The sequence below is a fragment of the Capra hircus genome, chromosome 5 (genome assembly GCF_001704415.2).
Source record: "Capra hircus breed San Clemente chromosome 5, ASM170441v1, whole genome shotgun sequence".
Classification (NCBI taxonomy): Eukaryota; Metazoa; Chordata; class Mammalia; order Artiodactyla; family Bovidae; genus Capra; species Capra hircus.
In genome coordinates this window covers 109,482,659-109,508,189 of record NC_030812.1, presented here as the reverse complement: position 1 = coordinate 109,508,189, position 25,531 = coordinate 109,482,659, and the positions used below count along the sequence as shown (strand labels likewise).

The following is a 25,531-nucleotide window of genomic DNA, read 5'->3' as shown; positions in this document are numbered from 1 at the left end:
CTCTTTAACAGTTTCCCACAGTTTGTTGTGATGCACACAGTCAAAGGCTTTGGCATAGTCAATAAAGCAGAAGTAGATGTTTTCTGGAACTCTCTTGCTTTTTTGATGATCCAGCGGATGTTGGTAATTTGATCTCTGATCCATACATATACACGTATCCGTTCTCTCCCAAACTCCCCTCCCATCCAGACTGCCACATAACATTGAGCAGAGTTCCACGTGGTATACAACAGGTCCTTGTTGGTTATCCATTTTAAATATAGCAGTTCCAATGTGAATATTAAGGGGGGACATAAATCAGTTCATAACAGTTGCCTATGGACACCCAATTCATCTTCTGGCTAATAGAACCTTCATCATTTTGGATGAGAGGAAATGGCGGTTATCCAGCAAAAGGTTCATTTCCTCAGTTCCCCTCCCTAGCTGCCCACAGCAAGGGGTGCTGTATGACCTATGGCAGGTAAGTGAGCGCTCTGAAGTGTCACCCTGAATTTGCCTCTTCTGATGTTTCCTTGGAGCTTCCCTGGTGGCTCAGCTGGTAAAGAATCCACCTGCAATGCCGGAAACCTGGGCTCGATCCCTGGGTTGGGAAGATCTCCTGGAGAAGGAAAAGGCTACCCACTCCAGTGTTCTGGCCTGGAGAATCCCATGGACTGTATAATCCATGGGGTTGCAAAGAGTCAGACATGACTTAGCTACTTTCACACATGTCTACAAAAATTCAGTTAACCCTCAAGTTAAGAAGAAAAGGGGGGAGCCAAACTGAGGATTTTAACCTGGGGAAGAGAGTCCCAGAAAGCTCTTAGAATTGTTCTGCCTGTTAATTAGAAGTCAAGAGCAGAATTATTTACATTTTTAAGACAAAGGATCCTACGTCAAAGTGACACTGCTATTTCACATAAAGTTCACTGGGGATACATAGTCCAGGTAAGCCTGGACAAAGTGAGCAGTGAGTCACCATGAGTCCCTGCAGAGCCGGGAAAGAGTGCTGCTCTTTAAGAAGTTACGTTGCCAGCGTTTGAAGAAAGGGAAAAAGTTGATCTTTATGGTTGAGCAGGCACTCCTTTCTTTGAGAAACTCAGGTTAGTGTGTAGCGTAGATGCATATTGCAAGTTAGGGCGGGAAGGCGGAGGCCCAAACAAACACACACACACACAGAGAAAATTTTATGATTAATTTTTCTTGTCCCACCCTATCATATAAATTTTATTTCATCACTTGTGATCAGGTTCAGGTCTTGCATCTCCAGCAGGAACATCACAAAAGTGACCTGTGTTGTCATGGTGCCCCATCCGAGCGCCATTGCTCATGTTCTCCAGTTTATTTGATTAAGACGGCGCCTGCCAGGCTTCTCCACCGTGAAGTTACTTCTTTTGCTTTGTTAATAACCATTTCTGGAAAAGGTTCATGCATGCCTTGGAGATATTACAGATTTGGTTTTAGACTACCACAATAGAAGGAATACTGAAATAAAGCAAATCGCAAGAATATTTTGGTTTCCTAGCCCATATAAGGGTTTTGTTTACACGATCCTGTAGGCTACTAAGTGTGCGATAACATTACGTTTTTTAAGAATGTACATACCTTTGGAATTTCCTGGCGGCCAAGTGACTAAGACTGCACTTCCTCTTGCAGGGGGCTCGGACCTAAGATCCTGCATGCCGCATGGTGCTGCCAAAAAAAAATTTTTTTAAGTACACACTTTAGCTTAAAAATACAAAACAATAAAAGCAAATTAAAATGGTAATGTCAAAGATCTCTGATCAGAAACCAACACAACACGGTAAAGCAATTATCCTCCAGTTAAAAATAGATTTTAAGTAATTAGCATCCAATTAAAATAAATTTATATTAAAAATAGATTTTAAAAATAATAAGAAAAAATCACAGATCGCCATCACAAACAAAATAATAATGAAAACCTTTGAAATATTGAAAGTATTGCTAACACATGACACAGAGACACAACGTGAGCAAATATTGTAAGAAAAGCTGCTAGCGGGCTTGCTCCGTGCAGGTTACCACAGCCCTTCAGTTTGCAAAAAATGCAGAGCCTATGAAACGCAAAAGAGGGCAACACGATTAAATGAAGTCGGCCTGCAATTTGAAACTATGGAAAATCCTCATCACACATTCAATGTAGTTATTAATATTTATTTATATTAGTATGGATTCATGGTTCCCTATTTTATTCAATGACTGTCCTCCATTATTATCACAACTTGCTCGAAAGCTCAACATTTATCAGTTTGGGCCAGTATTAACCTAGTTGGCTACTATAGCTTTAAGGGTATGTTTGACATTTACTATGTTCAAAGTTTTCAAATATCTGACAAGGCAATTCCTCTTTCCGCAACATTGTTGTTCTTTCTCAGAATTATTTTGGCTATTCCTGCAGATTTTTTCTCTTTCCATATTGAGCTTAGAATTGGATTTGTCAAATTATGTGAGAATTTCAAATGAAATCTTCGTTAATACTCTTTTGAATTTATAGACGAGAAGGAAAAGTAAAATGTTTTCCCTGGGAACAGTAAATGTTTCTTCACTTTATGTAGCTCTATTTTATGTCCTTTATTATATTGTTGCAATTCTGTTCATAAAGTGTACATATTTCTTCTTGGGTGTCCCTGGTGGCTCAGCAGTAAAGAATCCAGTAGCAATGCAGAAGACGAGGGTTCCATCCCTGGGTCGGGAAGATCCGCTGGAGTAGGAAATGGCAACCCACTCCAGTCTTCTTGCCTGGGAAATCTCATGGACAGAGGAGCCTGGTGGATTACAGTCCATGGGGTCACAAGAGTCAGACCCTACTTAGCAACTAAACCACCACATATTTCATCTTCAGACTCATCCTAGCCATTTCATAAATTTTATCACAGTTATGAATAGCATCCCCTATACCAGACACACACAAATATTTCTAAATTCGTTATCACTAATTTGTGCCCACACCTTGATTCCAGACTTCCGCTCTCCAGAAGTGTAAAAGGATACATTTCTGTCGCTCAAAGTCACCCCACTGGCCGTACTTTATTATGGCAGCCTTGGAATCCAGTCCGATGTAAGTATCTACAAATAGTGGTCTGATAAGCTAGTGATTGGGCTTCCCAGGTGGCGCAGGGGTAAAGAATCCGATGAAGACGCTAGGGAAGACTCCTGCCCACGTCTTCTTCAGGGGGCCTTTTTCTCGTGCTTGGCATTCCTGGGCTTGTAGATCATTACTCCAGCCTCCACCTCTGTCCCCACATGAAATTCTCCATGCAAGTCTGTGTCTTTCCTCTTCTTAGAGGATTACCAGTCGTGTTAGATGAAGGGTCCACCGTGATCTGACCACACATAATTATCTCTGCAGTGACTCTATTTCCATAAGGACAACATTCTGAGGTCCTGGGAAGGGTATCAATTTGGGCGGATACTGCTCAACTTGGTGCATACATATTTCACATTTATTAGTCAAAGCTCTCTGTCTCTCTCTGTCTCTTTTCTCTGAATTTTGGCTGTGCTGGGTTTCTGTGGTGGCACCCAGGCATCTCTTGTTGCAGGGCAAGGCCTTCTCTAGTCGCGGAGCACAGGCGGCAGTGAATGCTGTGCTGGCTTAGTTGCCCCAAGGCACGTAGGATCTTAGTTCCCAAGGACTGACCCCTGCACTGGAAGGCAGACTCTAGTTTGGGCTATTCGGAGTCTTTTGTATTTCCACGCAATTGTTCATTGTACTTCTGTTAAAAAAAAAAAAAAAAAGCCCATGGCATTTTGATAGTGATTGTATTGAATCTGTAGACTGCCTTGAGTAGCGTGCTCATTTTAACAATATTGCCAAGAACACCGTCTATCTTTCCATCTGTGTCATCTTCAGTTTCTTTCATCAGTGTCTTCACTTCAGTTCAGTCGCTCAGTCGTCTCCGACTCTTTGCGACCCCATGGACGGCACGTCAGGCCTCCCTGTCCATCACCAACTCCCGGGGTTTACCCAAACTCATGTCCATTGAGTTGGTGTTGCCATCCAACCATCTCACCCTCTGTCGTCCCCTTCTCCTCCTGCCCTCAATCTTTCCCAGCATCAGGGGCTTTTCAAATGAGTCAGCTCTTCACATCAGGTGGCCAAAGTATTGGAGCTTCAGCTTCATTCAGTGTCTTACAGTTTTCCAAGAATATGTCTTTTGCATCCTTAGGTAGATTCATTCCTAAGTATTTTATTCTTTTTGCTGTGATGGTAAATGGGATTGTTTCCTTAATTTCTGTTTCTTTTTAAAAAAAAATTATTTATTTGGCTGCACTGAGTCTTAGTGGCAGCACGTGGGATCTTTAGTTGCAGCCTGTGGGAACCAGGTCTCTGACCAGGGACCAAGACCTGGCCCCCTGCACTGGAAAATTCTGAAAGAGATGGGAATACCAGACCACCTGACATGCCTCTTGAGAAACCTATATGCAGGTCAGGAAGCAACAGTTAGAACTGGACATGGAACAACAGACTAGTTCCAAATAGGAAAAGGAGTACGTCAAGGCTGTATATTGTCACCCTGCTTATTTAACTTATATGCAGAGTACATCATGAGAAGCGCTGGGCTGGAAGAAGCACAAGCTGGAATCAAGATTGCTGGGAGAAATATCAATAACCTCAGATATGCAAATGACACCACCCGTATGGCAGAAAGTGAAGAGGAACTAAAGATCCTCTTGATGAAAGTGAAAGAGGAGAGTGAAAAAGTTGGCTTAAAGCTGAACATTCAGGAAACTAAGATCATGGTATCCGGTCCCATCACTCCATGGCAGATAGATGGGGAAACAGTGGAAACAATGGCTGACTTTATATTTCTGGGCTCCAAAATCACTGCAGATGGTGATTACAGCCATGAAATGAAAAGACGCTTACTCCTTGGAAGGAAAGTTATGACCAACCTAGATAGCATGTTGAAAAGCAGAGACATTACTTTGGCAACAAAGGTCCGTCTAGTCAAGGCTATGGTTTTTCCAGTGGTCATGTATGGATGTGAGAGCTGGGCTATAAAGAAAGCTGAGTGCCGAAGAATTGATGCTTTTGAGCTGTGGTGTTGGAGAAGACTCTTGAGAGTCCCTTGGACTGCAAGGAGATCCAACCAGTCCATCCTAAAGGAGATCAGTCCTGGGTGTTCATTGGAAGGACTGATGCTGAGGCTGAAACTCCAATACTTTGGCCACCTCATGCGAAGAGCTGACTCATTGGAAAAGACCCTGATGCTGGGAGGGATTGGGGACAGGAGGAGAAGGGGACGACAGAGGATGAGATGGCTGGATGGCATCACTGACTCGATGGACATGAGTTTGGGTGAATTCCGGGAGTCAGTGGTGGACAGGGAGACCTGGCGGGCTGTGGTTCATGGGGTCACGAAGGGTCAGACAACTGAGCGACTGAACTGAGCTGAGCTGAGTGCAACTGTGCGGTAGTTTGAGCATTCTTTGGCATTGCCTTTCTTAGGGACTGGAATGAAAACTTGACCTTTTCCAGTCCTGGGGCCACTGCTGAGTTTTCCAAATTTGCTGGCATCTTGAGTGCAGCACTTTCACAGCATCATCTTTTAGGATTAAAAATAGCTCAACTAGAATTCCATCACCTCCACTAGCTTAGGTCCACTTGACTTCACATTCCAGGATGTCTGGCTCTAGGTGAGTGTTTCCACCATCCTGATTATCTGGGTCATAAAGATCTTTTTTGTACAGTTCTTCTGTGTATTCTTGCCAGCTCTTCTTAATATCTTCTGCTTCTGTTAGGTCCATACCATTTCTGTCCTTTATCGAGCCCATCTTTGCTTGAAATGTTCCATTGGTATCATTTTCTTGAAGAGATCTCTAGTATTTCCCATTCTATTGTTTTCCTCTATTTCTTTGCATTGATGACTGAGGAAGGCTTTCTTATCTCTCCTTGCTATTCTTTGGAACTCTGCCTTCAGATGGGTATATCTTTCCTTTTCTCCTTCGCTTTTTGCTTCTCTTCTTTTCACAGCTATTTGTAAGGCCTCCTCAGACAGCCATTTTGCTTTTTTGCATTTCTTTTTCTTGGGATGGTCTTGATCCCTGTCTCCTGTACAATGTCGTGAACTTCCATCCATAGTTCATCAGGCACTCTATCTATCAGATCTAGGCCCTTAAATCTATTTCTCACTTCCACTGTATAATCGTTAGGGATTTGATTTAGGTCATACCTGAATGGTCTAGTAGTTTTCCCTACTTTCTTTAATTTGAGTCTGAATTTGGCAATAAGGACCTCATGATCTGAGCCACAGTCAGCTTCCGGTCTTATTTTTGCTGACTGTATAGAGCTTCTCCATCTTTGGCTGCAAAGAATACAATCAATCTGATTTTGGTGTTGCCCATCTGGTGATGCCCATGTGTAGAGTCTTCTCTTGTGTGGTTGGAAGGGGGTGATTGCCCAGTGCGTTCTCTTGGCAAAACTATTAGCCTTTGCCTTGCTTCATTCTGTACTCCAAGGTCAAATTTGGCTGTTATTCCAGGTGTTTCTTGACTTCCTACTTTTGCATTCCAGTCCTCTATAAAGAAAAGGACATCTTTCTTGAGTGTTAATTCTAGAAGGTCTTATAGGTCTTCATAGAACCTTTCAACTTCAGCTTCTTCAGCATTACTGGTCGGGGCATAGACTTGGATTACTGTGATATTGAATGGTTTGCCTTGGAAATGAACAGATCATTCTGTCATTTTTGAGACTGCATAGAAGTACTGCATTTCAGACTCTTTTGTTGACCATGATGGCTACTCCATTTCTTCTAAGGGATACCTGCCCACAGTAGTAGATATAATGGTCATTTGAGTTAAATTCACCCATTCCAGTCCATTTTAGTTCGCTGATTCCTAAAATGTCAATGTTCAGTCTTGCCATCTCCTGTTTGACCACTTCCAATATGCCTTGATTCATGGACCTAGCATTCTAGGTTCCTATGCAATATTGCTCTTTACAGCATCGAACCCTGCTTCCATCACCAGTCACATCCACAGCTGGGTGTTGTTTTTCCTTTGGTTCCATCCCTTCATTCTTTCTGGAGTTATTTCTCCACTGATATCCAGTAGCATATTGGGCACTTATGACCTGGGGAGTTCATCTTTCAGTGTCTTATCTTTTTGCATTTTCATACTGTTTATGAGGTTCTCAAGGCAAAAATATTGAAGTGGTTTGCGATTCCTTTCTCCAGTGGACCACATTTTGTCAGAATTCTCCACCATGACCCGTCCATTTTGGGTGGCCCTACATGGCATGGCTCATAGTTTCATTGAGTTAGACAAGGCTGTGGTCCTTGTGGTTAGATTGGTTAGTTTTCTGTGATTGTGGTTTTCAGTCTGTCTGCCCTCTGATGGAGGTGGATAAGAGGCTTATGGGAGCTTCCAGATGGGAGAGACTGACTGAGGGAGAAACATCTGGAAGTTCATGGTTATCGTACTGTTGAGCAGACTTAGGCCAACCGTGATCCATCCCCTGGGGTATAAGCATTGCCACTCCAACTCAACTAGGGTTTACAATTATTTTTCCTTTATGTAGCTGGCTGCTATGTTATTTGGTACATACAGTTTATAATTGTTACATTTTAGTCTTTAATTGCTCCTTTGTACTATATTTAGTCCCTCTTTAACCAGCTGAGCCTTATACTCCACCTAGTGTAATAGTGCCACTCTTTCTTTCCTTTTAAACTTAATTTGGGACTTCCCTAGAGGTCCAGAGGTTAAGAATCCACCTGCCAATGCAGGAGACACAGGTTCGATCCCTGGTCCAGGAAGATCCCACTTGCCTCGGACCAACTTAGCCTGTGAGCTGTAATTACTAAGGCCTGTGCAACTACGTCTGTGCTCCGCAACAGAAGAAATCACTGCAAAGAGAAACCTGAGTACCGCAATGAAGAGCAGCATCCGCTTGCTGCAACTACTAAAGAAAGCCCACCCGCAGCCAGGAAAACCCAATGCAGCCAACAATTAACTAATTAATAATTTTAAAATTGGGGATTTCCTCAATCCAGTGGCTAGGACTCCATATTCCCAATGCAGGGGGCCCAGGTTTGACCCTTGGTTGGAGAACCAGATCCCACATGCTGCAACCAAGAGTTTGCATGCCGCAAACAAAAAGATTCCGCATGTCACAACTAAGGACCAAAAACCAAACAAATTAATTTTTTTTAAAAAAAGTAAAGCCTGTACCACAGGGTTGGAGAACAAAGCTCTACACCGGTTAATTTCAGTCAGTTCAGTCACTCAGTTGTGTCCAACTCTTTTCGACCCCATGGACTGCAGCACGCCAGGCCTCCCTGTCCATCACCAACTCCTGGAGCTTACTCAGACTCATGTCCATTGCATCAGTGATGCCATCCAGCCATCTCATCCTCCGTCGTCCCCTTCTTCTCCTGCCTTCAATCTTTCCCAGCATCAGGGTCTTTTCCAGTGAGTCAGTTCTTTGCATCAGATGGCCAAAGTATTAGAGTTTCAGCATCAGTCCTTCCAATGAATATTCGGGACCAATTTCCTTTAGGATTGACTGATTGGATCTCCTTGCAGTCCAAGGGAGTTTCAAGAGTCTTTTCCAATACCACAGTTCAAAAGCATTCATTCTTTGGCATTCAGCTTTCTTTTTTAGCTGTTATTTTTCAAAAATGTTAATTGCATAAAGTTTAATTTGCCTGATATCTTATTGTTCATCCCTTTGTCTTTTTGTTCATCCCTTTATTTCCAAGCTCTATCACTTAAAGAGTATTTTTTTTTGTAAGTAGCGTGGAAATGTTTATTCTGGTCACATTTTGTGCTGTGTTAGTTGCTCAATCGTGTCTGATTCCTTGGGACCCCATTGACTGTAGCCCACCAGTCTCCTCTGTCTATGGAATTTTCCAGGCAAGAATACTGGAAGCAGGTTGCCATTCCCTTCTTCAGGCGATCTTTCCAACCCAGGAATCGAACCTATTATGCATTACGGGCAAATTCTTGACCATCTGAGCCACCAGGGAAGCCCCTCGGTTCACATTCAGTGTAAAACATTAGATTTTACTCTTCTCATCTTATGCTGTGTTCATTATTGTAACTGTTTCCTATCCCTTTCCTCCATCCTGATGGGACTGTTGGCAGTGGGGCAGTCGAAGCAGGGATTCTTTGTTAGTATCCAGCTGCTGTGGGTAAAGCATGTCGTCATCAGCAGTCCTGGTCACTAGACCAGCTAGCAGCACAGTCTGGAGGCTTCCTGGCAGTGAAGCCTCCAAATCTAGTTCCTCATCTTTCCTAGAGATTCTGTGAACCATCCAACACCTTTCTCTTTAATGTTTTTTCTGTTTCAGTTGGTCGGGGATGTCTGTTGCTTCAACCAAGAACACGAAAACACAGTTTCAAGTGTGTTGTTTCCCCAGTCAAGTCTGCGGTCAACTTCATGCGATAAAGTTTTACTTTACTTATTAACAACATTTGAAGTATTATTTTGCTTGGCTGTGCCAGGTCGTAGTTGTAACATATGGGGTCTTTTTGTTTTGGCTTGTAGGATCTTTAGTTGTGGCAAGTGGGATCTCGTTGTCCCCTGACCAGGGCTCAAACCCTGACCCCTTGCATTGGGAGCAAGGAGTCTTAGCCCCTGGACCACCAGGGAAGTCCTTATCTTATTTATTTAGACAAATGTTAGATACAGAGAAGGAATAGAGCATAGTTGGACCACAAAATGATCCCACTATTCCAGACTCTACTAGGAATTCTAAAGCAAATTTTTCCTTAGTGCTGTACCACTAAAGTTCTTTGTGAACATGACCGTGAAGTCGTTCAGTCATGTCTGACTCTTTGCGACTCCATAGACTGTAGCCTACCAGGCTCCTCTCATCGTTTAATGAAGGAAATACTAATCCTAACCTAACCCTTTTAGAAAGTAAAGTTTTACAGACTTTCAAATTGTCTTTATTTATCTTTTTTTTTTCAATTAAAAAATATTTTCCCACTTAGAAAACTGAAGAAAGGACTCTGGACTTGGGAGAGGGTCAGGCATGCCCGTGGAGCTTGTTACTCGATCTGGAGAGTCAGCAGTTCATGAAGCATTGAGATGCCCCAGGAACTGTCATCTTGAGTCACTTCTTCATGAAAAAGGGGATGAGAGTCTGATGCTCAAGCCTCTGAAGATCTTTTCTAAGTTGGCGCCTGTGAGAGAGGAATGAGAAAGCTTTGATTGGCAGGAAACTGTGAGGGAGGTAGAGGAGGAGAGGTGATGCTGAAAATGCAGGGACTGGAAATGCAAAGGGAAAGAACTCAAGTGTGCCCTGGAGGCCTGGAGGGAAACAGAGCGCTAACGAGAATTTTTAAGGGGCTTCCCTGGTGGTGCAGCGATACAGAGTTTGCCTTCCCATGCAGGGGACTCGAGTTGGAGCCCTGGTAGAGGAACTAATATCTCACATGCTGCAGGGCATCGAAGAGGCTGCGTGCCACAGAGAAGCGTCAGTCACTCAGTCGTGTCCAACTCTTTGCGGCCCCATGGACTGTAGTCCACAGTAGCGTGCCAGGCTCCTCTGTCCATGGACTTCTCCAGGCAGGAACAAGGGAGTGGCTAGCCATTCCCTTCTCCAGGGGATCTTCCTGACCCAGGGATCACATCCGGACCTCCTGCATCGCAGGCAGATTCTTTACTCTCTGAGCCATCGGGGAAGCCACAAAGAAGACTTGAAGCAAACAAACAAACTAAAAGGGTCTATCGAGAGAGACATGGAAGGAACTGCAAACGCCTGGGAGAGGGAGCCGAGGGGAGGTGTCATGAGAAAAGAGAAAGGGGTGGGGGGTGGGAGCCAGCAAGGAGAGGACAGAAGACAGAAGTGGGGAGGCTGAAGCTGGGAAGGGAGTAGGGGAGAGGCCAGGGCCTGCCTCAGGGCCAGCTTCTCACTGTCAGGATCCTCTGGAGCCTTCGCCTTATGCTAGCACTGTATTGCTCCAGCTTGTCCCAGGGCTGGAAGGGCCTCAGCTGGTTGTCCACAAACTGTTCCCAGCAGTCTTCAAACTCTTGAGATATTAGAGAGAGAAATAGAGTCAGGCCCCGAGGGCAGAGGAGCAGCAAGCAACCCAGGTTCCCTCCTTCCTTCCCCCTCCTTTCTCTTCCTCTCCCTGGAATTTCACCTTCCAGGTGGTATCACACCTTGAGTCCTGGCTGGGCCTGCATCCTTCCTGCCCAGCCTCCCCTCTTCTCCCTCTCCCACTCAGTGCCTTTCGTACTTGGAACTTGCAGAACCTCCAGGCCACTGACAGCTCTGTCTCTCTTCCTACCTGTGTGGGTCATGACAGCCACTGAGATCCCAGCTTTCTGCAGCTTCTGCAGCCCCTTCCAAAACGGCTTGATCCAGTGGAAGTACAGGCGGGAGGCAAAGATCTGCAGGTTCAGGTGGTCATTCCTGGTGATGAAATCGACCAGTTCACTGGCGCAGTTCGGGCAAGGGCTCCATGTGATATAGCAGATGATTTTGTAGCTCTGGCTCGGGTTCAGATTCAGTGAGTTGATCTTGTCAATAAAGCGAATTTCTGCATGCCGCTGCCTCTGGAAAGGGTATCGGACAGAGAGCAGGAAGGGCTGGTTAGAAGGCAGAGGCCGGACGTCACACGTGGAGGGTGAAGTTGGGGATGAGGGGCTCTATCCTGTGAACTTTCCAGTATGTGAGCTTGCCGATAGCACAAGGAAAGAACCTCCTTTCGCTCATCATGTATTCCTTCACTCACTCACTCACTCATCCATTAACCCCACATATCTGTATCCTGATCAGAACCTGATGAGGGTCCTTGTGACCAGAGGAGATGGGTTGTAGACCAGACACCCCCAGACTTCGTAGTTATTTAGTCACTAAGTCGTGTCTAACTCTTTGCGACCCCATGGACGATATATAGCCCCCCAGTCGCCTCTGTCCATGGGATTTCCCAGGCAAGGATCCTGGAGTGTGTCGCCATTCTCTTCTCCAGGGGATCTCCCCAACTCAGGGATCAAACCCGCATCTCCTGTATTGGCAGGTGGATTCGTTACCACTGAGCCACCAGGTAGAGTGTGAGCTGGTGTTTGGACACAATCAGGAGGTTGTCTGGAGATGTTTGAACCTGAGGGTACCAAGGAGCAGGTCAGGGAGGGAGACAGGAGGAACAGACAGGTAGAAAGGTGAGCAGAAAGGCAGAAATGTGATGGAGATCTTGCAGGTGAGGTTAGGTGCTCAGTCCTTGGAAGAGCGCTTGGCTTCCCAGAGTGATGACTGAGCTGAGCCCTGGAGGATGAGAAAACACGAACTTCTCAAAGAGGAGCAGGAAGACTTTGTGCTGGAGGGAAGGGCTTCTGTGGCGGCCTGGGGATGGGGAAGAAGGTGGAGCGTTCCCGGGAAGCTGGGTTAACTGAGCCTCTGCCAAGCCTTGGGATCCCCCTGCATGGATGGGGTCAGCCTCTGCCTGCCCTGCACCTGGAGGACCCGATTGGCACCTTGTTTCGGAAGCAGCCTTTGTCAAGCGTCAAGTCGTCAAGCTGCTTCAGCTGGTAGCACAGGTAGGTCTTCCTCCGGTAGTAAGGTGGTGGGACCCGGGGCTGGTTGCCAAACTGCTGCTTGAACAGCGTTTCTCTTAGCAGATTCATTGTGTTTCTGTGCAACAAGGAAGGAGAAAATCCAAGAGGCAGAGAGTGTTCTTTCTCTGGCGTCACCCTAGGCTCGGTTATATTCTGAACCCAATTCCTTGGGCTCACCTGGGCCCTTAAGGGGAGGTATGGGAGGGTCTCTTCCTTCTTGGCTGACCAGGGAGACCGGGGAGGGAGACGAAGAGCATGAGTTCTCCCACCTCAGAGACCACCTCCCACCTCTGACCTGAGAGATCCCCCCACTCCAGTCCATGCTAGAGGACACCGCAGGTAGGATGCCTGGGCTGGGGTGGGGCAGGGGTGCCCCGAGAGCTGAACACGGCATGTCCTTCCTCGGCTCTCACATCTTTGTCCTGAGCCCCAGACCCCTCTGTGTAGGTCCCACAAGCATCTCAATCCTGTGTCTAATATCAGAACCCATTCTCTTTGGGGAGTGGGGGGATGGAAGCTGGTGTTTTCCCTTTAACTCTTTGCGCTCTTGGCTGAAGTGTGTGTATCGCACTTCTGTCTGTAGAAAGAGCACAGAGGTACATGACCAGGAAAACCTGCTGTCACCAAGGCTGTGTTGCCACAGACACTTTTGGTGGAAGCACTCACTTAGCTTTTTCTCCCCCCGCCCATTACGCTTGTACTCTGTAAAGTATTTTATTTCGTATCTTGCTTTCCTTCATGTAATACATTGCAAAGTGGCCCAGCCCATGTGGAAATGCAGAACCACCAGGTTCTAGTATGTGAGCTTGCCCGTAGCACAAGGAAAGGACCTCCGTCTTCCCTTCATTAGGTATTCCTTCACTCACTCACTCACTCATTAACCCCACCCTCCTCAAGCATCTGTATCTTGATCAGAATCCGATCAGGGTGCCTGAGGCCAGAGGAGATGGGTTGTAGACCAGACACCCCCAGGGCTTCGGAGTTTAGTCACTAAGTCGTGTCTGACTCTTTGTGACCCCATAGACTGTAGCCTGCCAGGCTCCTCTGTCCATGGGATTTCAATAAATCCCATTTCTTTTCAATAAATGCTGCTGGCTTTGCACAAATTGAAGCAGGTGGATACAACCAGGAGCCTTCCTGCCAGACCCCAGGGAGGTGTAGGAAGACACGCTCTGGCCAGAGCCCCACCGCAAGTGGACACTCAAGGCCAAGCAGATGCCAACCTGAACAAGCCTGGGAGGCTTGATGGCCTCAGACCACTGTCCTTTTGGACCCACCATCCACGGTAATGTCACTTGGCCTATCATCGCGTCAGACACAGGTGACCTCAGAGCATCGGAACTGGCATCTGGACACAGGAACCAAACCAAGGATGCCCTCACAGCCTGGACCCTGGGTTGTAACATTATCCTACAAGGCCGGAAAAGCTTTGCCATATTTCCTGCTGACTCACTGAAACACCACCGGTTCCACCAATGAAAAACCATTTCTGGTATCTGGCATTCTAATTAGCAAAGCCACAGATTTCACCAGTGGAAACCTATCTCATCAATGGAAACCTAACATCCCTCGTGTTAATCAGTAAAACTTTAGGTGGGTTTGGAAAGCAACTGCTAAAGAGACCGTCTCTGGACTGTGACCTTTTGTTACCCGCCACTGACCTCCCCTAAAGTTCATACTCCCGGTGAGGGGAACTGGCGGCCAGACCAGAAGGGAAATCCCATTTACAGCACATCCGAGACAACCACTGCCCCGTCTGCCCAGAGTCTTCCTGATTTTAGCCCTGAAGTCTCCACGTCCTGGGAAACTCCCCTGTCCTGGGGACACCCAGACAACTCAAGGCTTAGACCCTTCACATTTCAGACAAGAGGATTTATCTTCATAGCACGTATGTTGCACCTTGACCTTGAATAGCTAAAACTGTAGGTGTGACAGAAACAACCTTTAAGAAGTATTTAAAGACCAATTGAATTTTTCACACTTGGTAGTGTCTTCATGGGAAATGAGCTATCTTCTTATCTTGGAGAGTTTTCCCTCCACAGAGTAGAAATGAGAGTATTCTTTTGCAAAATTGTGCCTTTAAAATAGTTTTACAAAAATGCTTTTGTAGCTGACTCCAGACATTGTTTCAATCATCCTTGAACCTAAAGTCTAGGATTGAGGGGGCACAGAAAGCTTCAGGAAGACCTGGGGGCCATGTCTATGGGATATGGCCAGGGCCAGACAGAGAGATGGCCAGGGACACAGACAGACAGGCTGTGGCAGGGGCGGGGCTGGGAGTCTGAGGCAAGAGGAGGAACAGAAGTGGAGCCCTGCAGGGAAGGAGCCAGAGAGAGAACCCAGGGCTGGGAGTGGATGGTGGCAGAGCCCGAGGCTGAGAGAAGAACTGGCATCAATACCTGTTCCCCGCAGCCTGGCTCCAGCCCCGCTGGCAGTCTCGGCTTGCCCTGGCACTGGGCTCTCTGGCTCCACCTCCCTCTCAGCAGGCTGCCCTTGGCCTTGGGAGAGTCCCTTATCTGAGAATGTTTCCCCACAGCTTTCTGAGTGGCAGGTGCCCTTCTGGCCTGGAGAAGCCGAGGTGGGAAGTCCTAGGCTGGTTTTCTTTTTCTCCATCCTCTTCCTCCTCCCGGGCTCTTGACTTACCTGGTTTGGGGAGTCCAAACACAATCTCCTTGCCCAGGAAGGCCTGATCCAGCCCAGCCCTCTGTCATAGACACTCCCAGGACCCTTGCTTTTAGGACAGCGCCTGATCTGAAAGCGACCTCCCAGCCATCTCAGCCAAGGTCCCACCCCCTTCCTGTTTTGGCACCAGGGGTGGGAGGGCCCCGGGGTGCTTTGCTTCCTCAGGCTCAGACCCACCCTCTCTGGGGCCCTCCCTCTTGGCAGAGCCCAGCCTCTGATGGACCGACATTATTGCCAAGGGGAAACAGAAAGTAAAGATGCTGGCGAGGGGCTGGGCCAGGCCCTGGCTGTAGAGAGCAAGACAGAGGCTGTTCCCACTGGGGGAGGGGCAGGCTGGTGCTCTCTCTACCCCACCCCGGCTTGGCACTTTGTTGTCATTTAGTACCCTGGCAAGACTCTGGGCAGGGTGGAAAAGGAGCACTGGGGGTCAGCACTCTAAATCTTCACCTCCAGCACTGTGTTGGGCATATCTGTACACCATCAGCCACCCCAGTGCCCCAACAGCCTCGAGCAGGGAGGATCGTTATCCTGACATTTTAGATGAGGTCCTAGCACAGAGAGGCCAAGACACTCTCTCGAGGTCACACAGCAAATAAATGAAAGAACTGGAAAGCTGTCCAGGCGGCCTGGCCCGGCTCCCTCCTCCTGCTTCCCCATTGTTCCATTAAAAGGAGTGGGCAGAGGGTGGGTACAAAAGAAGGGGTAAGCTGCCCCTTGTCATGTCAAGACCTCCAGATGAAAAAGCAGCTCCGGGGAAAGGGGAAACCTAGGGAGGAGGTCTTAGAGCAGTCACGGCCACCTCCGGTCTAGACTACACACAGATGTGACTCCTAAGTCAACTTTTCCCTCACACAGACCCTGCACACCCACCCTTCTGCCCCACAGGCCCTGGTGTGGCCTCGGGGGTAACAAGAGCTTGAGTAGGAAGTTAGAGGATCTATAAGAATGCTGTGCCCTTTACTTCCCTTTGTCCTAATGCCCAGGGTCACAGCCAATGGAAAATTCTAGAACGATCTGTGTCCTTCTGGGAAGACTGATCAGATCTGCACACTGAAGTGTTGGTCAGACTCAGAGCTGAGTTGTCCCTGGCCTGAGAAGCAGGAAGGGTGGACAAGAAGGCTGAAACCCTTTGCTGGCCTTTCCCTAATGACAGCAATCCTCCAGCCCGGCCCTAGAGATCCCCGTGAGCTGCCTGAGATGGGCTGAGACGCAGGTGTGCTGGAGTGGGACATTTTGAGCCAATTAGACGCAGGCCTGCTGGGAGCAGGACATTTGGAGCTGGCCACTGTGGCCCTTTTAATGCTGGAGACAATCAGGAAGTGCCTCATCCATAGGCGGGTCCGTCTGTGCCTCCTTCCTTGAAGGAAACACCGACAGGGAGGGCATCGAGGCAGATGAGCTGAAGCAGCCAGGGACCCCCCCCACCCACCCCCCCCCCGGGACTCTGCTCAGGACCCCCAGGCAGCAGTGCAAACAGGAGGGGAGAGCAAATGGACAAGCATCTGCTGCCACTGACAATTCACAGCCAGATGCCAAAAGGAGTGGGACCCCCGACCTTCTCCACGAGGACTTTATGGCAGATTCCAAACCGACAGCTTCCCACTTGCTGGTGCTTCCTGGGCCTCTGGTGGCCCAGAAACCCCGCTCATCAGGAGCTTACTCTCTTTACCGCTTGCCACAGTTCCCGCCACCCTTTCTGGAATCTCCACCGAGCTCCTCCTCCTCGGTGCATTTATGTGGCTGCTGGCTCCGCAATCACAGGGCCAGACACTCACATTGTGGTCTACCTTGAGCAGCCGAGCTGTGGTCTCTGACCTGACTCCTGGCGGCCCTCCCACTGTCTGTTCTGCTTTTGGGAGAATCTCTGATCGTCTCAATCCATCCGTGCCCAATTCTACTTTTTCCCCTAAAGGCTTATTTAAATGTAAACTTAATCACTAACTACCCCACCCCCCAAACACACTCTCCATCACCATCCTCAGCGCTTCATCGCTGGCAGCAATGTGGGAATGGGACCAGGAATGAGCAGAGTGAGCACGGGCTGTGATGATGTCAGAGTGACTGTGGGGTGAGAGTGGGGTTGTGGGTGCACCAAGGTCTAGAATGGAAGCAGACGAGTCAGGGTCAAGGGGTGGGGGCATAACCTGGAGAGAGACACACAGGACCAGGATCCTGCTGTCACTGCGCCTGCTCAGCTCAGAGATGCCCTTGGTCATTGAAGGGGCTGAACTGTGAGCCCCAAATCCGTATTCTGAAGTCCCCACTTCCACTTCCTCAAAATGTGACCGTAACTGAGACAGGACCTTGAAGGCAGTGATTGAATTAAGAGCAAGCTCTTAGTGCGGGGGTCCCTAGCCTCTGGGCCATGGACTGGTACCTGTCTGTGGTCTGTTAGAATGGGTCTGCACAGCAGAAGGTGAGCGGTGGGCAAGCGAGCAAAGCTTTATCTGCGTTTACAACCGCTTCCCATCGCTCACATTACTGCCTGAGCTCCGCCTCCCATCAGGTCAGGGGCAGCATTAGACTCTCACAGAAGCACAGACAGGGCTCCCCAGGTGCCATTAGCGGTATAGAACCCCTGCCAATGCAGGAGCCGGAAGAGACTCGGGCTCAGTCCCAGAGTCGGGAAGATCTCCTGCAGGAGGGCTTGGCCATCCACTCCCGTGTTCTTGCATGGAGAATCCTATGGACAGAGGAGCCCGGCGGGCTGCAGTCCATGGGGTGGCAAAGAGTTGGAAATGATTGAAGCAACTTAGCTTGCACATACGGGCGTGCACACCCTACTGTGAACTGTGCAATCAAGGGACCTAGGTTGCACGCTCTTTATGAGAATCATCCCCAAACCATCCTCTTCTCAACCCTCCAGTCCGTGCAAAAACACTGTCTTCCATGAAACTGGTTCCTGGTGCCGAAAAGGTTGGGGACCACTGTCTTAGCGTGACTCTTACTCTGATCTGACTGATGTCCTTATGTGTGCTAAGTTGCTTCAGTCGTGTCCGACTCTTTACAACAGTATGGTCTGTAGCCCACTGGGCTCCTCTGGCCAGAGGATTCTCCAGGCAAGAATACTGGAATGGGTTGCCATGCCCTTCTCCAGGGGATCTTCCTGACCCAGGGATTGAACCTGCATCTCCAACGTCTCCTGCATTGGCAGACGGGTTCTTTACCACTAGCGCCAGCTGGGAAGCCCCAGCGTCCTTATAAGCAGAGGAGACTGGGACACGCAGAGGGACACCAGGGGCTCCCCAGAGGTCACGCACAGAAGAAGGGCCATCTGAGGACACAGCAAGAAGGCAGCCACCTGCGGCCAAGGAGAGAGGCCGCAGGAAAACCCAGCCTGCCATCACCTTGGGCTTGGACTTCTAGCCTCCATGACACCGAGGAAAAGAAATGCCTCTTGTTAAGTCACCCAGTCTGTGGAGTTTTGTTGCCGATACCCTAGCGAATGAATACAGTCACTCCCATCAGGAATCCTCGTTCTCTGATTAGTCAGGTCAGGCTTCAGGGTTGTTGTTTCCAATCTCATTTTCACATGTATACATGTTCACACCCACTTATGTTCAGTTCAGTAACAAGGTTGGGTCAGCGCGTGAGATGGGAGGAGGCGGGGGCCCCTTGCTAGGGGAGAGGGAGACGCTGGGGGAAGAAAGGAGAGAGGACCAAGGAAAGACAGGTTGGTTCAAGGGCAGGGGCCCGGCAGGACCGGGGGAAAGAGGAGGCTGAGAAGGGAGGTGACGGTGGGCGGAGGTGAGGGGGAGGCCATGGGTCGGGGTAAGGGGCAGGCTAAGGAAGCCCTCACCCGAGAATGTCCTCAAGCTCTGCAGCCAGCAGCTGATAATTTCTCTTCAGTTTCTTCCAAGGCCTGAAGGGCCTCCTCTGACTGTATACAAACTTTTTCCAACAGTATTTGAATTCTGAGATAAAGAGGAAAGCAGAGCTGTCTGAGCTGGGCCTGTCCTCCCTGTGCCCTGGGCCCTCCTCCCCGCTCCCCAGGCTCCCCTCCCACTCCCCCCTTCCTTGGGGGGTATTCTAGGCGCCCCCTATCCCTCCCCTCGCCCAGCCCCCCAGCCCCCTCTGCTCTCACCTCGGTAGGACATAATGTCCACACGGGCTCCCTGGTCACTCAGCCCGAGCAGCCCCATCCTGTACTGTGGTTTCTGGAAGTAGTAGAGGCGGGCGGCGAAGATGCTCAGCGTCACATTCTGGTACATCCCCAGGAAGCCCGCCACCAGCTCGGCGCACTTCATGCAGGGGCTCCACGACATGAACCAGGTGATGTGGTAACACTCATCAGGGCGCAGCTCCTTGGCGCAGAACCAAGACAGGAAGCGGCGTTCGCTGTGGCAGTGAGTCCCAGCATAGACCTGGGAGAGACAGAGGAGGAAAGCGCGGTTGTTCTTGGCGGCAGAGCGGGCCATGTGGCCGGGGCGGTGGTGGGGGGAGGAGGGGTCAGGGGCTGGTGTCCCAGAGGCAGGCGGCTTACTCGTTATCCCTTCCCTCCATCCATCCCCTCCCTTCTTTTCTTCCTTAGTTGTCCCTTCCCACAGTCATCCATTCATCCCAACATCCATCCTCTCAAGCATTCATTCTAAAAGTATCCTGAGTCCGGCTTTGTGCCAGGCCCTCTGGGGTCCAGGTTGGTTCCCTGGGTGCTGTCTGCCAGGAGGCTCACAGAGCTGCCCTGCACCTCAGGGAACCCACCAGCCACACACCTCTACAGAGCACCTGACGTGTGGCTCGAGTGAAGGGAGATGTGTGGCAGGTGTGAAAATACACAGGTCAGGGATTTCCCTGGTGGTCCAGTGGCTAAGACTCCGCGCTGTCAATGCAGGGGGGTGGGGTTCAATCCCCGGTCAGGGAACTAGACCCCACAGGCCGCAACTAAAACAGATCCTGTATGCTGTGACTAAAAGAACATGCCACAGCTAAGGCCTGGAGCAGCCAAATAAATAAATATTAAAAATAAAAAACACAGTTCGTTTCAGTGACTTAGTATGAACAAAAAAGAATGCAAACTATCTCATGAAGTTTTAGATTAGTTATGCATTAGAAAATACATATAAGCATATAGCTTAGATATGCAGTCAATTCTCTGTATCTGAGGGCTGCTCATCTGTGGATTCAACCAACCACCTATTGAAATTATTCAGAAAAAGGAAATTCCAGAAAGTTTCAAAAGGCAAAACTTGAATTTGCCCGGCTGGCAACAATTTACATAATATCTTGTTCATTCGCTAAGTTGTATCTGACTCTTTATGACCCCATGGACTACAGCACTCGAGCCTTCCCTGTCTTTCACCATCTCCCGGAGTTTGCTCAGAATCATGTCTATTGTGTTGATGATGCCATCCAACCATCTCATCCTCTATTGTCCCCTTTTCCTCCTGCCCTCAATCTTTCTCAGCATCAGGGTCTTTTCCAGTGAGTCAGCTCTTTGCATCAGGTAGCCAAAGTATTGGAGCTTCAGGGTCAGCCTCAGTCCTTCCAGTGAATTTTCAGGCTTGATTTCCTTTAGGATTGACTGGTTGGATCTCCTTGCAGTCCAAGGGACTCTCAAGAGTCTTCTCCAGCACAATTCGAAAGCATCAGTTCTTTGGTGCTCAGCCTTCTTTATAATCCAGCTCTCACATCTGTACATGACTACTGAAAAAACCATAGCTTTGACTATACGGACCTTTGTTAGCAAAGAGATGTCTGCTTTTTAATACACTGTCTAGGCTTGTCATACGCTTTCTTCCAGGCAGCAAGCGTCTTTTAATTTCCTCGCTGCAGTCGCCATCCACACTGGTTTGGGAGCCCAGGAAAATAAAATCTGTCACCGTTTCCCCTTTTCCCCGATCTATTTGCCATCAACTGATGGGACTGGATGCCATAATCTTAGTTTTTTGAAAGCTGAGTTTTAAGCCATCTTTTTCACTCTCCTCTTTCACTTACATCTACATCGTATTTACAAATGTTTATGTAGCATTTACATTGTATCAGATATCACTTTAGAGATAATCTAAAGTATATGGGAGAATGTGGGTAGGTTATACGCAAATGCTATGCCACCTTACATATGGAATTCAGTATCTGCAGATTTTGGTGTTAGCAGGGTTCTTGGAACCAACTTCCCGCTCCATACAGAGGGATGACTGCATTGCCCAATACCTTATCAATATTAATTTCATCGATTTCTCTTAACCTTTTGAATACTGGGTAGTAGAAAAAGTCAGATGACATGTATGACTTGGATTATATTTTGATGGGTAATATTGCTATGGCACACACTCCTACCCCACCCAGCCCATGACAGCTGCCTTCCCCAGGCAGGTTCTGAAAAGGCTGCAGGTGGGTGGGGGACATTTTGCAGGACTGGTGAGATGTTGACACAGGAGCCGCAGGACAGTGGACTTATTAGGCACTGCTGATGCTGCAGTGGTCATCCAGGAGACCTGGCCATGTGCTCAAAGCCAGCTGGCTGACAGGCAGGATGAAGGTCGCGGGTCTCCCCTGTGAGATCCCAAGCCCTAGGCTCAGAAGCGGAATGGGTGTGGCAGGCGAGGACCCAACCAGCAGAGCAGCTACTAGGGTCTGATCGGCACTGGAACACAATAGACCAGACTTCCTAAACACGTCATTGTTGTTAAGTCGCTAAGTCGTGTCCAACTCTTTTGTGACCCCATGGACTGTAGCCCGCCAGGCTCCTCTGTCCATGGGATTTCCCAGGCAAGAATACTGGAGTGGGCTGCCATTCCCTTCTCCAGGGGACCTTCCCGACCCGGGGATGGAACCCATGTCTCTTGCATCTCTTCCACTGGCAGGCGGATTCTTTACCACCAAGCCACCAGGGAGGCCCACATGCTTTCCTCCAAAGCTAAAGGCCAAGCTCGATGACAACTCAGAGACCCACCACCAGCAGACTCTAAACAAAGCCTGGTGGGATGTCAACTGCCATCCAGTATGAGGTTTCAGGAGCGTCAAGTAGAGACTTCACAGGCCAAGGACTTAGGAAAATGTATGGAAAGACACAGAATTCCCTGAGAGCCTCCAAATGGCATAGGACTGATTACAATTTTCTCCACATTATCAACTGGCTTATGAACCTTTATATTACCTGTGACAGAGGGACACCAAAACAGGAACTAGATTGGAACTATTACCCTGGGCAAAGACATCGGACACTATCACTGCGGTGTGCCTCTGCTTGTCCAACTCTTTGCCATCCCAAGGACTGTAGCCCACCAGGCTCCTCTGTCCATGGAATTTTCCAGGCAAGAATACTGGAGTGGGCTGCCATTTCCTTCTCCAGGTGATCTTCCCAAACCCGGAAAAGAACCCGTGTGTCCCGCATCTTCTGCGCTGCAGGCAGATTCTTTAGGGCTTGAACCATCCAGGAAGCCCCATCACTGCTATATCTGCATTCTTTTATTTATCTAGGCCCCACCAAACTGCTTGCAGGATGTTAGTTTTCCATGCCCCCTGCCCTGGGAGCACTGAGTCTTAACCACTGGCCCGCCAGGGATGTCCCTATAACTGCATTTTTGATAAAAACTGGACACACTGCGAAAGGAATTTTCCTAGTATCTGACATGACACAGTCTGAGAACGAATGAATGGCAGTTGTGATTATATCCCCCGGTCACAACTTTGGGAAAACGACTTGTGCAAGGATCCTGAAACTTCGACAGTTTGCCCATCCACTCCCTGCTCCCGGGCTTTTCCTCCCTTGGCGGGACACAATGCCAGCGGCACTTGAATCTGCAATTCTAAGGCACCAAATAAATGCGATGAGTTTCCTGGGGCCCGTACCTGGTTATGAAAGACCCCCCAGTCGAAGGAGACAGGTGAGCGGTGTTTCCATCTTTTCACCCGGTAGCAGATGTAGGAGCAGTTCCGCCCATAGGCATAGAGTAGGTTGTGAAACTGGAAGTAGAAGGTTTCAGGATCTAACCTCGCCACGTGGTCGCTGGAGATAAAAAGAGAAAAGAGAAAATGCAGAAAGCGCCCCCTTCCACCTCTACCTGGGCATTCCTCCCAGCTGGTGTCTCCTGAGTGCAACACCCTGGCCACTCTTGGTGCTCAGCTTCCCAGCAACCCTCCTGGGCCTTGGGAATTTCCTGCTGCCTTTGCAGGCAGGAAGGAAGACTGGGGAAGAGGAGACGATGCTGGGTCAGCAGGGTGGGTGACGCCTCCCCCTGGGGCCCAGGCTCTGCTCTTTCCTATAGCACCCTAATCCCCACTCCAGTTTTCCTGCCTACCATTAGTAAAACATTAAAAAAGTAATAAAAACCTCTGCACTACAAAATAATAGCCTTTGACATTTCAGTTCCATTCACCCCTGACTTTTCACTTGTGCATTTGTTTGCTTGTGTAAATTTTTGTTGGAGTAAAGTTATTTTGTAACATTGTGTTAGTTTCTATGGTCCGGCAGAGTGAATCAGCCATACACAAGCATGCATCCGAGCTCTTTTGGATTTCCTTCCCATTTAAGTTGTCACAGAGCACCCAGTGGAGTTCCCTGAGCTGTAGAGTAGGTTCTCCTTAGTTATCTATTTTATACATGGTATCAATAGTTGTTTCAGTTTTTTAATGTGAGGTTAACACCTAAACTCACCAGCTCAGGCTACTGTTTCAACTGCTCCCTGTATCTGAACTCATCGACTCCTCCCCCAAAATCCACGGGAGCCAAGCCCATTTTATAGAGGAGGAAGCAGGGATACAGAGGGGGCAAGTAGCCCGCCCAAGTCACACAGCAATAAGTGATGGAGCTGGGCCAGACCAGGCCATTTCCTGCTGTGCCATCTGTGACCTTGCAGCTATGTGAAGTCTTGGATGTGGCTTTCTTTCTTTCTCACTTTTAAAACAGGAGCACTTCCTCTGATCTTTCCTCGATTCTAGGCTCGTGGTACAGGTATAAACGTGAAGCGTGGTCACCTAAGGTGTGGCCAGGTTGTAAACCATTTAATGGATTTATTTAAACCAATGGTTGTAAATAAAACCATTTATTTTTCTGCTCAGAGCTGAGGTATCCTTGGAAGAAGGGATGTCTCTACTTGCCTCAGAAAAGTATTCTCACACTGTGCTTACAGTGGTCTAAACAGTAGAGAAAATGGATCGGAGTGCTGTAAACACAATCCACCAGCTGCTTCAGCCATCCTTTGGCCAAGAGAACTCGCCCGACAGCATTTCAGACTGGGAGCTGGGCCAGAGGACCCTCAGAGAGGCGTGGAGGTGTGGGAGGGGCCAGTTCGAAGCAAGAGTGGGCGCCCCATCCCCGGAACAGGGCAGACTCCAAGTGGGAGAGGGTCCTTTCAGAAAAGGTGCCAGAGGGGGAAAAAAGAACGGGGCTGGAGCTGCAGAGACTTCAGGGAGAAGGAGGCTGAGGGACAAGACACAGCCCTAGAGACCTCGGGAGAGGGGGCCCAGTAGACAGAGCGGGCGGGCAGCAGTACCTGATCCAGGGCATCTGGCTGTAGCCTCCGCAGGCTGGTTGCAGCCCTGGCCTTTGTCTTGAGTGCGGGGGCTCCACTTCCTCTCTCAGGACTCTCGGATAGAAAAACCCCTTATCTGTGAGTGACCTCCCAGGCCGGCTCTGCGGAAGCCCGCCCTCCTTCCTGCTTTGGCACCGGGGGTGGGAGGAGGGCCCCGGGTGGGAGGGCCCCCGGGGTGCTTTGCTTCCTCAGGCTCAGATCCACCTTCCCCTGGGCCCTCCCTCTTGGCTGAGCTCAGCCTCTGATGGGGCCAGGCCCCTCCATGGGGTAGGACCTGACGTTACTGCAAAGGGAAAGAGAAAGTAAAGATGCCCAAGAGGGGGATGGGCCAGACCCTGGCTGAAGAGAGCAGACCGCGGCCCCGCTCCCACCGGGGGAGGGCAGGCTGGATCCCTCTCCACCCTACGCCCTCACCCAGCCCAAATCTGCGCCTCGCTCTACACCTGCCTGTTGAATTAATGGACGCCATGAGGGAGTGTGGCCCTTATGAGGAAGGAGACTGGTGGGCTCCAGGTTGGAAATTTACAATAAGCCACCCTTCTGGTTGCATTTCCTGAGATAAGAGATAGGTGGGTTCCAGTTAAGGAATTTACAGGGTCAATAGCCAATCTTTGACTCGTCCCTCAAGGGGATAATCACGACAAGGACAATGAAAGGAAAAAAACCCTGTCTGACAGAGGAGACCCTACAAACACAGAAACTCTCCTTGGAGTCAAGAAAGAAAGTAGAAAAGTATTTAGTTGCCTGACTCTTAGCGACCCCATGAACTGTAGCCCGCCAGGCGCCTCGGTCCTTGGAATTCTCCAGGCAAGAATACTGGAGGGGGTTGTCATTTCCTTTGCCAGGAGATCTTCCCGACCCAGGGCCACCA

At 48.9% G+C, this 25,531-nt stretch overlaps 1 protein-coding gene across 2 annotated transcripts; it reads right to left on the bottom strand.

The window, feature by feature from the left end:
* Positions 9,876-24,908, bottom strand: LOC102184324 (DNA dC->dU-editing enzyme APOBEC-3C). Of its 2 annotated transcripts, none has more exons than XM_013964351.2 (8): positions 24,622-24,908; positions 22,979-23,135; positions 19,272-19,551; positions 18,987-19,101; positions 12,425-12,581; positions 11,239-11,506; positions 10,862-10,977; positions 9,876-10,128 (listed from the first exon to the last, which is right to left on the bottom strand). In XM_013964351.2, the coding sequence occupies exons 1-8, from the start codon at positions 24,633-24,635 to the stop codon at positions 10,117-10,119; spliced, it is 1,119 nt and encodes a 372-aa protein (XP_013819805.1). In that variant the 5' UTR covers positions 24,636-24,908; the 3' UTR covers positions 9,876-10,116. The 2 variants fall into 2 exon arrangements, with proteins under 2 accessions (XP_013819805.1, XP_013819804.1); XM_013964350.2 differs by having other exon boundaries at positions 9,882-10,128; positions 10,843-10,977.